Genomic DNA, 16,032 nt, shown 5'->3' with positions numbered 1-16,032 from the left:
TTGCTCACATGTATGTGTTGATTGCTTTTCCTGAATTGGCCCCTCATTCCCAGGGTAAGGTGCTTGTAGATTCAGGCGCAGCGGGGAATTTTATTGACCGTGTTTTTGCTTCTAGTCTAGGGATCCCTCTTGTTCAGGTTGATCAGCCTTTCCCACTCTTTGGATAGCCGACCATTAGGGTCAGGGCTAATCAGGGAGGCCACAGCTCCACTGGACATGGTTACGCAGGGGGGTCATGGGGAGAGAATTAGTCTCTTCTTATTTATTCACCTGCGTTTCCCATGGTGCTGGGGATACCCTGGTTGGCCTGTCACAACCCCAAGATTTCGTGGCAACAGAGGGCTCTGAAGGGGTGATCAGAAAAGTGCTCAGGCAGGTGTGTAGGAGTCTCCATAGGTGGTACAATGGTGAAGAGTCCAGACCAAGTCTCCACCGTGCTCATTCCCTCAGAATATGCCGATTTGGCTATCGCCTTCTGCAAAAAGAAGGCGACTCAATTACCACCTCATTGACGAGGGGATTGTGCGATAAATCTCCTGGTAGACGCGGCACTTCCCAGGAGTCACGTGTATCCCCTGTCACAGGAGGAGACGGTGGCTATGGAGACATATGTCTCTGAATCTCTGGGGCAGGGGTACATTCGGCCCTCCACATCACCTGCCTCCTCGAGTTTCTTTTTTGTGAAGAAGAAGGAGGGAGGTCAGCGCCCGTGCATTGAATATAAAGGTCTAAATTACATTACAGTGGGGTACAGTTACCCGCTAACTCTCATCGCCATGGCGATTGAGTCATTTCACGGGGCACGCTTCTACACAAAACTGGATCTCAGGAGCACGTATAACTTGGTGCGTATCCAGGACGGAGATGAGTGGAAGACAGCATTTAGTATCACATCAGGCCATTATGAGTACCTCATCATGCCATAGGGGTTGAAGAATGCTCCAGCAGTCTTCCAATCCTTTGTAGATGAGATTCTCAGGGACCTGCTCGGGCAGGGTGTGGTGGTTTATATCGATGACATTCTGATATATTCCGCTACACGCGCCGCGCATGTGTCCCAGAGGACTAGGGCGACTGTTGGAGCAAGACCTGTACGTCAAGGCGGAGAAATGCTTGTTCTTCCAACAGGCCGTCTCCTTCCTAGGATATCGTATTTCCACATCGGGGTTGGTGATGGAGTGTGACCTCATTGCAGCTGTGCGTAATTGGCCGACTTCCACCACGGTAAAGGAAGTGCAGCGATTTTTAGGGTTTGCCAACTACTACCGGAAGTTTAACCAGGGTTTTGGGCAGGTGGCTGCTCCCATTACCTCACTGCTGAAGGTAATGGGAGCAGTCCGTTGCACTTGCAGTTGACAGATGAGGCGGACAGAGCTTTTGGTCACCTGAAGGCTCTGTTTACCTCAGCTCCCGTGCTGGCCCATCCGGATCCCTCTTTGGCATTCATAGTGGAGGTGGACGCGTCCGAGGCTGGGATTGGAGCCGTGCTTTCACAGCGTTTGGGTACGCCACCGAAGCTCTGCCCCTGTGTTTTCTTTTCGAGGAAGCTCAGCCCGGCGGAGCGAAACTATGACGTGGGGAACCGGGAGGTGTTGGCTGTCGTCAGGGCTCTGAAGGTGTGAGACATTGGCTTGAGGGGGCTAAACACCCTTTTCTCATCTGGACTGACCACCGTAACCTAGAGTACATCCGGGCGGTGAGGAGATTGAACCCTCGCCAGGCAATGTTTTTCACCCGGTTTCAGTTTACTATGTCATACAGACCGGGTTCCCAGAACACTAAGGTGGACGCACTGTCACGATTGTATGATGCAGAGGAGCGGTCCATCGATCCCACTCCCATACTTCCGGCCTCTTGTCTGGTGGCACCGGTGGTATGGGAGGTTGATGCGGACATCGAGCCTACTCCACCTCAGTGTCCAGCTGGATGGGTGTACGTTCTGTTTGATGTTCGTGACAGATTGATCTGGTGGGCTCACACGTCCCCCTCCTCTGGTCATCCGGGCATGGGTAGGACGGTGCGAAGCCTAGTGGGAAGTAATGGTGGTCCACTTTGGCCAAGGACGTGAGGGTTTATGTTTCCTCCTGCTCGGTGTGCGCTCAGTGCAAGGCTCCTAGGCACCTGCCCTGGGGGAAATTACACCCTCTTCCCGTTCCACAGCGGCCTTGGTCACACCTGTCGGTGGACTTCCTGACCGATCTTCCTCCGTCACAGGGCAACACCACGATCCTGGTTGTTGTGGATCGGTTTTCTAAGTCCTGTCGTCTCCCCCCTTTGCCAGGTCTCCCTACGGCCCTACAGACTGCGGAGACCCTTTCTGCGGTCGTATTGCCAACACCTCTAGTACACACACACGCATAAGCACACAAAAGCTAGCCCTCTACACACACGTACCTTGAAATAATGTTGTATGGTGGTATTATACCTTTTGTATTGTAGATATGTAATGTTTTATGATGTACTGTTTTATCTTTTGTTTTATGTGTGATGTAAGAGTAGCTGCTGCCTTGGCAGGAACTAATGGGGATCCATAATAAACCACAGGAAGAGTAGCTGCTGCCTTGGTAGGAACTAATGAGGATCCATAATAAACCCCAGGAAGAGTAGCTGCTTCCTTGGCAGGAACGAATGGGGATCCATAATAAACCCCAGGAAGAGTAGCTGCTGCCTTGGTAGGAACTAATGGGGATCCATAATAAACCCCAGGAAGAGTAGCTGCTGCCTTGGCAGGAACTAATGGGGATCCATAATAAACCCCAGGAAGAGTAGCTGCTGCCTTGGCAGGAACTAATGGGGATCCATAATAAACCCCAGGAAGAGTAGCTGCTGTCTTGGCAGGAACTAATGGGGATCCATAATAAACCCCAGGAAGAGTAGCTGCTGCCTTGGCAGGAACTAATGGATCCCTAATAAATATTTTATTAATTTTCTTCCTCACAGAAGACTGGACTAGTGGAGTCTAGTGGAGCAAATGAGATGAGTCAATGTTTTTTTTAAGTGATCTTCAATTTTTTGGTTCATTTCAAAGTCAGTCAAAGCCTTTAAAGAGCACCTCTGATTCATAGAGTGTTTAAATCCCCTAGTACTAGTAGGTCATGTGACCATCGGGATAAGCCAGGGATCAGACAGTTCCATATTAAACCTGCCTCCCTTCAAAATCAATTTGAGAGGCATAATTCTGAGAGGAAGGCAAATGTCAAATTGACATGCAGATCTCAGAGGAAAAATGAAACATGCGTGGTCTGTATCTAATTACTGTTTGCAATAAAAAATACTGTTAGGTCTACTCCATTCTATATACTGTATAAACAATCAGACTAGTGCATCGGTGGAGGCTGCTAAGGGGAGGACGGCTCATAATAATGGCTGGAACGGAGCGAATGGAATGGCATCAAACACAAAGGAACCATGTGTTTGATGTTGTTGATACCTTTCCACCTATTCCGCTCCAGCCACTAGCACTTGCCCATCCTCCCCAATAAAGGTGCCACCAACCTCCTGTATAGTACATAGCCTATTGGAGTGAACAAATTAGTATTCAAATGGAACATTGTAGTCCACTGAGCTGTTATATTGTTTTGTTCACAGACTCACAGCGTGGAAACAGACTAGAATGAACAATGTGAACAAGGTTACCTTGTCCCATCTAAATGTAGCATGTCCTTCCAACAAGCCATAATCCTTCAATGTGACATCTGGGGGCTATCGTGGTCTGTACATGGCTTCAGATAGGCAAAGTTAAGTGTATGGACCAAGCCTCCTCTTCCTCATCCTCCCTTTCTCTCAGTCTCTCAGTCTCTCAACCTCTAACCCAGGCCCATCATGAGTTTGGAGTCGTGCTGTGTTCTAGGAGGATTAAAAAAAACAATTAAGAGCTTAAATGGTTCTAATGGCGCACTGAGCCTGACCCCCCTTCTAAATGGCACCGGACCAGAGACATAATGTATGTGGTGTGAGTGGGACATAGCAGCTTCTACATAATGGCAATATAGGAGCAGATTCAACAACTACTATTGTTGGAAAAAGGGCACTTGCCAAAGTTTAACACAAGTAGGCAGCGAGGGGACCGCCCATCCCCCTGAAGCCCCTCTCTTGTATGACTACTGCAGCGCAAATCCAATCATCCACTTGACCAGGGAGGCTGGGAGCCGTCCGCCTCCAGTGGCCAGGTTGGCAAACCAACAAAGGCCCTTCAGCAGAACCAAATTATATCCGAGACCGATGAGAAACTCTCAGAGCTTGGAGCTCTTCCCTTCTCACAGCTAACAATGGTGTGGTGGCCTATGCTCTGTAGGCTGCTCATGTACTGTAGATCCACACACCGACACCGCAGAGCACGGACCAGAGTCGGGCATTCAGTCCCAGCTGTGGTGGAGGCAGGGCTGCAGAAAACAAAGTGGGCTGCGGCTGCTGATGCTGCTGATGGGGTGGAATCATGGTGTGCTTGCCTTCTCTTTATCTCTTGTCCCAGATTGGCTGCCGAACACTGTGATACCAGCTCTACGAGCTCCAAGGACGTGTTAAAGAGGAACTTTGTCCTAAAGGTCCTCACATACTGGCTAAAGCACTTAAAGGAAGACTGCAACTGCAAGTTTACAGTTTAGCTCCCCCACATAATCAGCCGTTGGATTTTACTGGGAAAGCTAATGGACTGAGTTTGTGTCGCTGCGTTCATTAGACATCGCATTGCTCACAATTCTTCCGATGGCGGTAGCTCACCTCATCAACCTCGGATGTGTTTGTGATTTTTGGCGTGACAGCCGATTGGCTCCGCTCCGACACGTTCGCATCACATCACACGCTGTTCAATTGTTTCACAGAGAATGAATGTGGACGTCTGCCATTAGGATGCTTACGGAGGATAACAACGCTGTGTTTGCCATTCAGGGCCATTTGCCATTCTTGTAAACAAATATGGTGGAGAATGCTTGTGTCTATAGCTTGGCTTTGCTTAAATCACTGATAAAACAACCATTCACATACTGTAAAACACAATCAATTTGAGTCTGTACCTTCCTAATCACTGGTGTTGCATGCACTTTGGTATACAACACAGTGTTGTGGTCCTTTGTGGCTCAGTTGGCAGAGCATGGAGCTTGCAACACCAGGGTTGTGGGTTTGATTCCCATGGGGGACCAGTACGAAATTGTATGCACTAACTGCTTACTGTAAGTCGCTCTGGATAAGTGTCTGCTAAACATCAACAAATGTATCTAGCTTGCCTATTTTATGCATGAGTCAAATCAAATCAAACATTAAAATGGTGTCACTGTGGTTGACTGACTGTGTGCTGCTGTCACATTTGGGCCTTGGAAAGCACAAGCAGGATGGGAGCCATGTGTTACTGTCATAGCTAAAGGGATTATCTAGTGATCCAAAAAACTCTGGATGGCAATGACAAAGATGATCAAGGCCGAGCATTGAGTGAGACGGATGAAATGTACAGTTGCATTTGTTAGTGACTCTGTATAGAGGAGGACAGCACAGGTCAAATCACATCAGCATGAAAATGTTGGAGACGCTTGGAGATTGAAAATCACTAATGGAAATGTGAGGAATTGTATTATAGCTGTACTGTGGTTCATATTAACACTACACAAGACTAGTGCCTTTTATGCATGCTATACCAACACAATTGACATTACCAGCAAAAACACATAGAGTATTTTGGTAAAACAAGTGAACTATTGCTTTAGGCACAATATAGTCCCACAAAAATGTGGTCACACAAATAATATATAGCCAACAGACTACAGGTAAAGTCTTAGATAAAAAGGTGCTATTTTAGAACCTAAAAGGGTTCTACAGCTATACTCATGGAGAACACTTTGAAGAACCCTTTTTGGTTCCAGGTAGAGGCCTGTTGGTTTCCATGTAGAACCCTTTCCCAAAAGAGTGCTATCTGGAACCAAAACGTTTTCTCCAATGGGGACAGGAATAGAATAGTAAAATATATGACACTCTAAGTCATATTAATTCATATGGAAGGGGTACACTGTATTTATTGTAAACAGAGGAAGGCACTTTACAGGGAGAGTTTATGCTCCTGCTAGGCCCCTTACTAAACCAACCTGCCATATAGCAGGCTTTTAAAAGGCCTTCAACTAAAACAATCCCAAATACTGACCCAATATACACACATCCACAGGGTGTTAATAAAATGGCAGCTGTTTCAAGCGGACTCTGTTTGGACGAAAGAAGATAGGCATTTGACAAGCTCAGGCCGGTTAGACTTGAAAGAGAAATATTCCCCTGAGAATTAAAAAAAAAAAAAGTTTACCGCGACACAGATTTTCCTATTAAATTGTTTTGATATGAAAGAAAACAAACAAACGCTGAAGTGCACATGACCTGGGAACAGCGTAATAATCTATTTTGCAATTCACATTTATATTGCTCTCTTATCGATGCCATCCATCACTGTCACATTGTGTTTATCTCCTGAATTAACTATTAACCTTGTAGATTCTTATAAATATCATTCCACCACAGCACACAAGTGTAATTAAGAATATGTAGCACTTGGATATTTTATTATCCCTGTGGCTAAAAGAGCATTCAATATTCAATTCCATTAGAACTGTGGCAGTACACTGTTGCATTGTTCTGAAGTGTTTATTTCAAAGAATCAATTTCTCAAGTCAAATACATCCTAGATGTAGACCTACATGTTCCCTACACGAATGGAACAACGCATACAATGAATCTTAAGCAAGTAGCCAGTGGAGAGAAGGGCCATAAACACGCAATCAAATGCCCCTCAGAGAGTTAATACACAGGGTACAATTGCGCTTCTCCTCGCCAGTGTCAACGGGACATGACGGTAAAAGGTAAGTAGCTATTTATAGATAAGAGGGTTTGTGATATTTTAATTTTACCTTTATTTAACCAGGCAAGTCAGTTAAGAACACTTATTTTCAATGACGGCCTGGGAACAGTGGGTTAACTGCCTGTTCAGGGGTAGAACGACAGATTTGTACCTTGTCAGCTCGGGGGTTTGAACTCGCAGCTCGGGGGTTTGAACTCGCAACCTTCCGGTTACTAGTCCAACGCCTTCCGGTTACTAGTCCAACGCTCGAACCACTAAGGTAATGCAAACGTGAAAATAGACTGTAGGGTACAGCCAAGACGCTTTCGCTTTGATTATAGCCCATGATTTCTATTGAAGGAACCGTAATCTTTCTATGCAGTAGAGAAGAATAGGCAATTAATTGTGAGGAGTGTGATATTATTGAGATCAGTCAAAGTGTTCTCAATCCCTTGTACATATAAAGACCCCTCCTCTGTCTCTTCTCTTCCACAACCTTCATTGTTCTCCTCATTTAAAGCTTCCATATGTCTAAGATACCCGTTTTGATATGTCATTGTTTAATTGAGATTCAACTGCTGCCTTTCTTGTCAAATTAGATAAAAGGGGCACTGAGGATGTTTGAAATGAAATGGGACATTTTTTTTCACCCATAACATATCAGTTACTGGTAGGATGCCAGAACGCGGGTTTAAATGAGGGAATTTTGGCAGGACCAGGGGAATTAGCGAACAGGCACTGTAAGGTCGAGAGACAGAGAGAGGCTGCGCTTACACAAGACGGACTATACTTCTTGCTACAGCATTACTTTCTGACAAGCAAGTGTGTGAAAAGTATTAATGTAGCAAGTTCAAGCAGCAGTGTAATTCCAAAAGAGGATCAGTCGCACAGTGAAAAAGCCTACGGCGTGAGATCTATGGCGTTTCGCCCCACAAAGGCTCTGTCAGAATAAGTCTCTGCCAATAGATTTCACAGAATGACAAGACGCTGCAGCTTAAATGGTCACTATGCCCTATTGGCTACAATCAACCGTTCTATAAACGGAGGAGGTTCAGTCTTGCTTTGATTTAACGTTGTCATGCTTGTGTATACTACAACTAAATTGTAAACAGTGGCGATACGCTAGTCCTGGACAGTAAACAAATCAACGACCTACTGTTGGGTATGTAACATTTGTTGTCCACATGCAGTTATTGGCTTTGTATGTGCAAGGTCATTGTTGTAGAACAAGTGCATTGAACCTACTTACTGCAAACAGATGCCTCTATCAACACTGTTCATCCTCTCCTCCCCTATGATATAATTAAAGGCTTTTTCCAAGTATAGCAATTATATTTTCATCTCAATGGTGTGATGTGGCTGGTGCACCATCATGTCAAAAAACAGATGCTATCACCAAAACGTAATATGAAAATCAATACGTAAAAAGGGAATATACTTTTATATATTTTGCCTATGCAAAGTCGATATTAAGAAACCATTCATAATTCATGTTTATTTTTTAAATAACATGAATTCTTGCCTCCCTAGGCTTATAGGTTCCCATTTGATGAGGGAGATTCTGAGTAAAATATCCTGTTAGTGTAGCCGATGTGTGGTATTTAAAAGAGTAGTTGTATATTAATGTATGTCCCTATTCTGAACGCCCTGTAGTATGTGGATGACATACAGTAAGTGCTAGTGGACTTGTTCCCGAGGCATGTGCTCAGTATGATAGACTATATCAACAAACAACAATATGACATGAAGTTCAAAATGACATAAACATGTAGGCTAGCCTTGCGCAATTAACTTCAAGCGCAGCAATACAAGGGTTTCAACTCATAGCTATTTGGATCGCTTTGCATCAAAGCCGTAGTTTACATCAAATCTGCCGACAATTCTGGACCACAAAACATCGCAGCATCACTGCTAATGTGAGACGCACTCTTCAGTACAGAACATTCCTTTGGAGTCCCGGACGGTGCATCAGAGGGCAAAGCCAATAGGACAATAGCGAACGACGATGCATTTCTAAACACAAAGAAGAGGCGACCGAATGGTTTGCACTGTCACTATAAAACGATTCTAATCTAACCACAAAGTAGTCGCATGCACGAAATAAAAAGGCTGAATGACGACGAAAGCTTGTACCAAGTGTCCAGTAAACTGTTGCGGGCTGTCGCCACTGGACAAACACAAATAGCAGCAATAGGATTCAGTTTACAAAGCATTTCAACCTACCGGTCTAGTTGTCTACATCCCACCAAGACAAGAGGTGCTGAAACTGTGTCCGTCCTGCGCTGGGCTCTGCATCTGATCTCACCGCAAGAAAGGAGTGGGGGAGACATGATAGTGACTGTATGCGGTACTGCAGCTGACAAGAGAGCTGTCCAATCAGGATTATTTGCGAAATGAATAGTAGCCAATCAATCTGTCTGGAAGTGAGGATTCTACTTTCTTTAGCAAGGTTGACTGACATTGCCACCAAACACATTTGCAATGCATGACCGAAGGCTTCAAGGAATTGCACTGCAGAAGCTGAGAAGTTTGAGGTAGGCTAATGTGTTTTTTGTAGAGTTTGCATGGATATGATGCTACTCATAACAGATAATTGGAATTAGACAGTTTTAGGCTAAATTAACTCATGACTCGACTTCACAGTGAGGCCATGCTATGTTAGGGTGACAGAGCCCTAAAGTGCTTTCAGAAAGTATTCACACCCCTTATCATTTTCCACATTTTGTTGTGTTACAGCCTGAATATTAAAATTGATATACCATAATGTCAAAGTGGAATTTTGCTTGTAGAAACGTTTTGCAATCAATAAAAAATGTGAAGCTGAAATGTTAGTCAAGTATTCAACCTCTTCGTTAGCTCAAGCCTTAATAAGTTCAGAATGTAAAATGTGCTTAACAAATCGCATAATAAGTTGCATGGACTCATTCCGTGTTCAATAGTAGTGGGTAGCATGATTTTTGAATGACTACCCATCTCTGTACCCTGAAACATACAATTATCTTTAAGGTCCCTCAATCAAGTAGTGAATTTCAAGCACAGATTCAATCACAAAGAGCAGGGAGGTTTTTAAATGCTTTGCAAAGAAGGGCACCGATTTGGTAGATGTGTAAACAGATGCTGAATATCCCTTTGTGTACGGTGAAGTTATTAATCAGGCTTTGGGTGGTGTATCGATACACCCAGTCATTACAAAGTCACAGGCGTCCTTCCTAACTCAGTTGCCAGAGAGGAAGGAAACCGCTCAGGGATTTCACCATGAGACCAATGGTGATTTTAAAACAGTGACAGAGTTTAATGGTTGTGATATGAGAAAACTGAGGATGGATCAACAACATTGTAGTTACTCCGCAATACTAACCTAAATGACAGAGTGAAAAGAAGGAAGTCTGTACAGAATAAAACATATTCCAAAACATCCTGTTTTCAATAAGGCACTAAAGTAATACTGCAAAAAAAAATTGGCATTTTTAAAACTTTTTGTCCTGAATACAAAGCGCTATGTTTGGTGCAAATCCAACACAACACATCACTGAGTTCCACTCTTCATATTTTCAAGCATGCTAGCATGCTGGTGGCTGCATCATGTAATGGGTATGCTTGTCATCGGCAAGGACTAAAGAGCATTGTAGGATAAAAAGAAACAGAATATCTATAATATCTAAAAAGAAACATCTATAACTCAGGCAAAATCTTAGAGAAAAAACTGTTTAAGTTTGCTTTCCAACAGACACTGGGAGACAAATTCACCATTCAGCAGGACAATAACCTAAAAACTCAAGGCCAAATCTACACTGGAGTTGCTTACCAAGATGTCATTGAATGTTCCTGAGCGGCCTAGGTACAGTTTTGACTTAAATCGTCTTGAAAATCTATGGCGAGACTTATAAATGGCTGTCTAGCAATATCAACAATCAACTTGATGGAGCTTGAAGAATTTAAAAAAGAATAATGGGCAAATATTGTACAATCCAGGTGTGCAGAGCTCTTAGAGACTTACCCCAAAAGACTCACAGGTGTAATCACTGCCAAAGGTGATTCTAACATTTATTGACTCAGGGGTATGAATACTTATGTAAATTAGATATTTTTGTATTTAATTTTCAATAAATTAGCAAACATTTCTAAAAACATGTTTTCACTTTGTCATTATGGGGTAGTGTGTAGATGAGTGAGACAAATATATATATATATATATATATATATATATATATATATATATATATATATATATATATATGTATATATATATATATATATATGTGTATATATATATATATATATATATATATATATATATATATATATATATATATATATATTTATTTATTTATTGAATTCAGGCTGTAATACAACAAAATGTGGAATAAGTCAAGGGGTATGAATTCTTTCTGAAGGCACTGTACATGTTAAAATCTGTATTCCTCCTACAACCCTCTGGTTCCCTCAATGGAAATTCAATATGGCTCTAACTTAAGAGATCTCAGCTGGCCAACCATACAGACCGTAGACCAAACTACACCTCTACACACAATGTTTACCTTAGTATCTCTTCCCCCACTGATTAAAATGTAATGTACCAGAAACATGTCAAGTCTTTATTAATAACTACATTACTAATGTAGAAACAATAGAATAGGAAAAGTAAATCATCTTTAATCAGACTCAGAAGATTAAACCTCACAGACATTCATTCCAACAAACCAAGCAAATCGAAAACCATTATACTGTAGCAAGAAATTATAATGAATGTATTGCAAAACATGAATAGGTTCTGTTTTGATGATTTTAAAATATCAGAATCAATGTATACAGAAAAACATGAAACAGAAAATCCCTTTATAATTTTTAAAAACGGCACACCAGGTGCTTTTAAACAGCAAGATCAAATCAAGATATTGTAATAAAGAGCATCGATATCATTGCCAAAACACAGTACAAAAATAGTTATAGGCAAGTTGTGATATTAGCTTGATTTTTCTCTCCACGGACAGAAATGAAATTAGGGATTGTATGTGGACAGAATTAACTAATTGAGTGCTAGAAAATATGGATGAAATGTTATCAGATTTAGGAGTTGTCACTGTCGTCATCGTCATAATATCTGTTCCTCTTGATTTGTTCCTCCACTGACAGCGAGTCATAATCATCTTTCCACAGCATGTTGCTTATCCCCTGTGCACAGACATCCTTCATGGCAAAGCTGTCAAGCGGTTCATCCCCGTTCCGCCCGTCTTTGGGTTTCTCTGTGTTTCCTCTTGACTCCATTCCAAAATCCAAAAGGTCGTCCAGAGATGACACCAAGGGCCTCTCACTGACAGACTCACTGAAGAGGTCAGACTTGAAATCAGACAGGAGGATGGAACTGTTATCGAGCCCAGCAAAAATGTCCTCCAGGAAGCTAGAGGTGCTAATCTTTGGTTCCGCTTCAAAAGAAAATGTACTCTGAGTCGCCTCTGTGAAGACATGTTTACCTAGACTGTCGTCTGTGGCCTCCATACATTTGGCACCCATTGGCACAAAAGCGTCATCCCTCTGTGCCGTGTCTATAACGTCGGTTGGCATCCATTTTAGTTCTTCATCCCCGAATATGCCCTCCTTAAAGTCGCTTTCGGCAGCAGCTGGTTCTGTGGACTGAAGTATGAAATCTCTTTCTCCCATTTTGTAGTCATCAAGCATTTTGATCATTGGTTCATGGTCAAATAATAATAGTCCGTTATTGTTGTTGTTGGAGTTTGCGTTTACTGCTGCCTCACCTGATGCCTCACCATCTATCACTGTGACCTTGACCTTAACCTCCTCACTCCCATTTACTTTATCGAGTTTCTCCTTCTCCTCTTTATAAGGGTTCTCTGCCTCAGCCTCCCCGCTATGCCCATTTACTCTCACATCCTCTACCTTCTCTCCACTTTCCTTTTCATCTTTTTCTGTCACATTCCCACCTTCCACAGCTCCTTCCTCGTTCACCTCGCGTGTCACTTCCACATTGGCTTCCACTTTCCCAGCTACCTCTATGCCACCGTCTCTTGGGGGTTCATGGGTTGGAGTAATGTCTGTTACCTCTACTAGGTCTACAGGAGTGGTCAAAGCCTTCTTCTGTGCTGGAGTTTCTACAGTTACAACGGCACTTTCGCATGCAGTTTCTTGAGAACAATTTTGTGTTTTTATAGCAGGGCTGTCGTTTAAAGAAGGTTCATTGATCTGGCTTTTATGGGCATCGGTGTCAGTATGTGGAGAGCTATCCTGGGGGGGCCATGAGGGTTTAACCAGCTTCACCTCGTCCTCCATCATGAACACTTTCTTGGGAGAATCATTCTGAGGGGGCCATACAACCGCAATCTTACTAGTGGGCTTTTTGTTTTCATCCTGTGATTTGCTCACTTCCTTTTCCTGTGGAGGTGGTACCTCTATCTTTGTCGAACTGACACTGCTCCTAGCTGTGGAATTTCTGGAATCTAGTTTTTCAGGGGACGGTGATTTTAGCCTAGTCTTTTCATTTTCAATGGAATACTCTTGATTTTTAGCACTCCAAAGGTCTTTGTGAGGCTTCTGTCCGAATCCTTCGTCATAATTTCCTTTGGACTTGAACAGTTGGTTGAAGTGGGGCTTGCAGTACATTCGTCCATGGAGAGAGGCGTAGTTGCCAAGGCTGAGAAAGACAAATGTTGTAACTATTCAGACACAACATTTGAAATAAGATAGTTGTTATTATTTGTACGGGTTATAAGTCAAAGTTTGTGGTTTACCTTAGTTTGCCACTGCAGTGCTCACAGCGGAAGCAGTTTTTATGGAAATTGTGTTTGTCTGCGACCAGACACTCCAGAGGATACACCCTCTTCCGACACACCGTGCACAGTTCGGACGCTGGAACTCGAATTTTCTGCAAGAGAAAGATGGCGTTAGTGCCTTCTTTTATGGACCTTTTCAGTAAAAACAAACAAAGCGACAACACTATTAGTTAATCATTTGTCATTATTACGAAACCTACTGGACTGTAAGTCATTTATGAAATCACAAAAAAATGTTCCCACTTGAAACAAACTACAAATTATGAAGGCTTTATATAGCTTACATACAGTAACATCTTGCCAAGCACTACACAGATGCTTCACAAATCTGTTAATTCCATACTCTATAAAGGGTGTAGAAAAGGTGACAGAGTCTACCATTTTTTTTAACCTTTATTTTTAACTAGACAAATCAGTCAAATGAGTTTCACAATGACGGCCTACCCCGGCAAAACCCTCCCCTAACCCAGACAACGCTGTGCCAATTGTGCGCCATCCTATCGGACTCCCGATCACGGATGGTTGTGATACAGTCCGGGATCGTACCAGGGTCTGTAGGGACGCCTCGAGCACTGAGATGCAGTGCCTTAGACTGCTGCGCCACTCGGGAGCATCTCCCTATGTATAGTAGGCTGCATTGCCAAATGTGACTTAACCAAGACAGAAATAACACACACCGACACACAGATGTTACCAAGCTAAGCTAAGTAGGCCTCATAAAGATGGCGTTTGTGCTGATGTTAATGATGATGATTGTATGTTAATGATGATGATTGCGGGTTCCGATACTGATTGTACGTTAAAATAACACTTCTGTAACATAATTGTTCACCCAGACACATTAACGGGACTTTTTATCTAGTTATAATTTGGAAGAAAACAAGCCTCGTGGAATTTCTATTTGGCTAGTTAGCGGGTAGGGTATTTTGAAATAATAGCTAAGCTAGTTATCTAACAAGGTATTGTTCAGGCCGTTTAGCCTTGCTAATTTCAAGGGTATAAGGGTTTCCTATTCATTTTCAAAAAACAGATGACCTTCTTTTCCAAAACCTCTTCTCCTGCGTCTTCTTTGATCTGTTTATAACAGATAAAAGAAGAGGTCAATAACAGGAGAATTAACTTGGCTGTTAATAGCTGTAAGTGTATGAGACCACATGTCAGAGGCCTGTAAACACACTTATTCAGCATGCATCTGTGTTTTACGAATGTCTAAAGCCAAGATTCCTATAGCTAACCTAATGTAGTTCAGATGCATTGGTTCCAATAGGAATTAACCAAGCATGATGCAGCAAGATCTTTTTAGGTGTGTTATGAATGTCAATAGGTGTGTCACTTTAAAGGGAGTATGACAAAGCACTACCCAAAGTAGTCATGAGTGTGATCTAAATTAATCTACCGTATTATAAAGGTAGTATCGGGAATGATTGGTTACTTTAGGTGTGATAGGGTGTGTGACATCAGATCGGCAATGCTTTTTGTGGCGTAGATGGAGGCCTCTTCATGCAAGGTATGTACAACAAGGCAATGTTAAAGTAAATCTGTAGCATACACCATGTGGCCTACCTATGCCAATCAAACATTTGCGTGTATGACTATAAGTGGTGACTGTGTCCACATGTCTGTCTGTACGTTTTGGCACTGAGAACGATGTGACTTGGTGGTAGGTGTTATAATACCGGTTGTCTGCTTTCTATCCCCTTTTAAGGCCCTCGTTGAGGGCTTTCCTGAAGACAAGTAATGTCACCATCAGAATTGCCTCCTAAATAGTAGGGCTGTGACGATACCAATATCGCAATATTTTTTTACATGGCAAAAATGAAAACACGAAGCAGACCACGCACGCTGGTCCTTAAAAAATCTGCTGTATTTAAAATATTGTGTGCTATAGCTTGGACCATAAACACATGTGACTGGTTGACGACATAATGATGTTTGTTTCCAACATAAAGGATGTTTTCCTGAAGAAATTGAATCAGCTTTCAATTATGTTTCCTTGCCATTATACTAATGTGTATCGCAATACTGGTATCGTCCGGTCCCTACCAATAAGCATTCGTCATGTCACCCTTTATAAACACAGATTTTGGGGGGAATTAGCATAGTGTGTTATGCGTTTAGCAGTGCACCCTACATATGGAGCGGTTATGTTAACCCTTGATAAAGATCAGCAATAATGACTGTATAAAATACAGAATTCAAATGCTGAGCTCTATTGTATGCTAAACATTTTTTTTTTAATTATATAATTTTAAACTAATACAATTGCTCAGAGAAAGATATTTTGTTTTAACATGTAATACTTTTTTCTCAAAAAAAAACACCTAAAGATTCTTAAATAAATAATTAAAGTAGTCAAACATTTAGTATTTGGTCCCATATTCCTAGCACGCAATGACTACGGATTACAGATGATCTTGAATGAATTGTGAATAATGATGA

The 16,032-nt window shown here is 42.4% G+C and overlaps 2 protein-coding genes across 7 annotated transcripts in view; both read right to left on the bottom strand.

The window, feature by feature from the left end:
* LOC118370253 (beta-1,3-galactosyltransferase 1) overlaps nt 1–9,152 on the bottom strand; it is a 126,092-nt gene extending 116,940 nt beyond the window's left edge. For 4 of the 5 annotated variants that reach the window (XM_035755182.2, XM_035755184.2, XM_035755180.2 and 1 more), the window contains exon 1: nt 9,032–9,152. The gene's annotated coding sequence lies outside the window, so the exon portion shown is untranslated. Of the gene's footprint in view, nt 1–3,636; nt 3,827–9,031 lie in introns of those variants that run through there. The other variant, XM_052499267.1, reaches the window with a different exon arrangement.
* Nucleotides 9,153–13,315: 4,163 nt separating this feature from the next.
* The window catches only part of LOC118370000 (xin actin-binding repeat-containing protein 2-like), a 56,579-nt gene continuing 53,862 nt past the window's right edge, over nt 13,316–16,032 (bottom strand). For both annotated transcript variants that reach the window (XM_035754755.2, XM_052499266.1), the window contains 2 exons: nt 13,552–13,685; nt 13,316–13,454 (listed from right to left, as the gene is read on the bottom strand). In XM_035754755.2, coding sequence (XP_035610648.2) covers nt 13,591–13,685 — 95 coding nt within the window. In that variant the 3' untranslated portion in view covers nt 13,316–13,454; nt 13,552–13,590. The remainder of the gene's footprint in view (nt 13,455–13,551; nt 13,686–16,032) is intronic.

The sequence above is a fragment of the Oncorhynchus keta genome, chromosome 37, assembly GCF_023373465.1.
Source record: "Oncorhynchus keta strain PuntledgeMale-10-30-2019 chromosome 37, Oket_V2, whole genome shotgun sequence".
In the NCBI taxonomy this organism is placed as follows: domain Eukaryota; kingdom Metazoa; phylum Chordata; class Actinopteri; order Salmoniformes; family Salmonidae; genus Oncorhynchus; species Oncorhynchus keta.
This window is presented reverse-complemented; position numbering and strand designations above follow the sequence as displayed.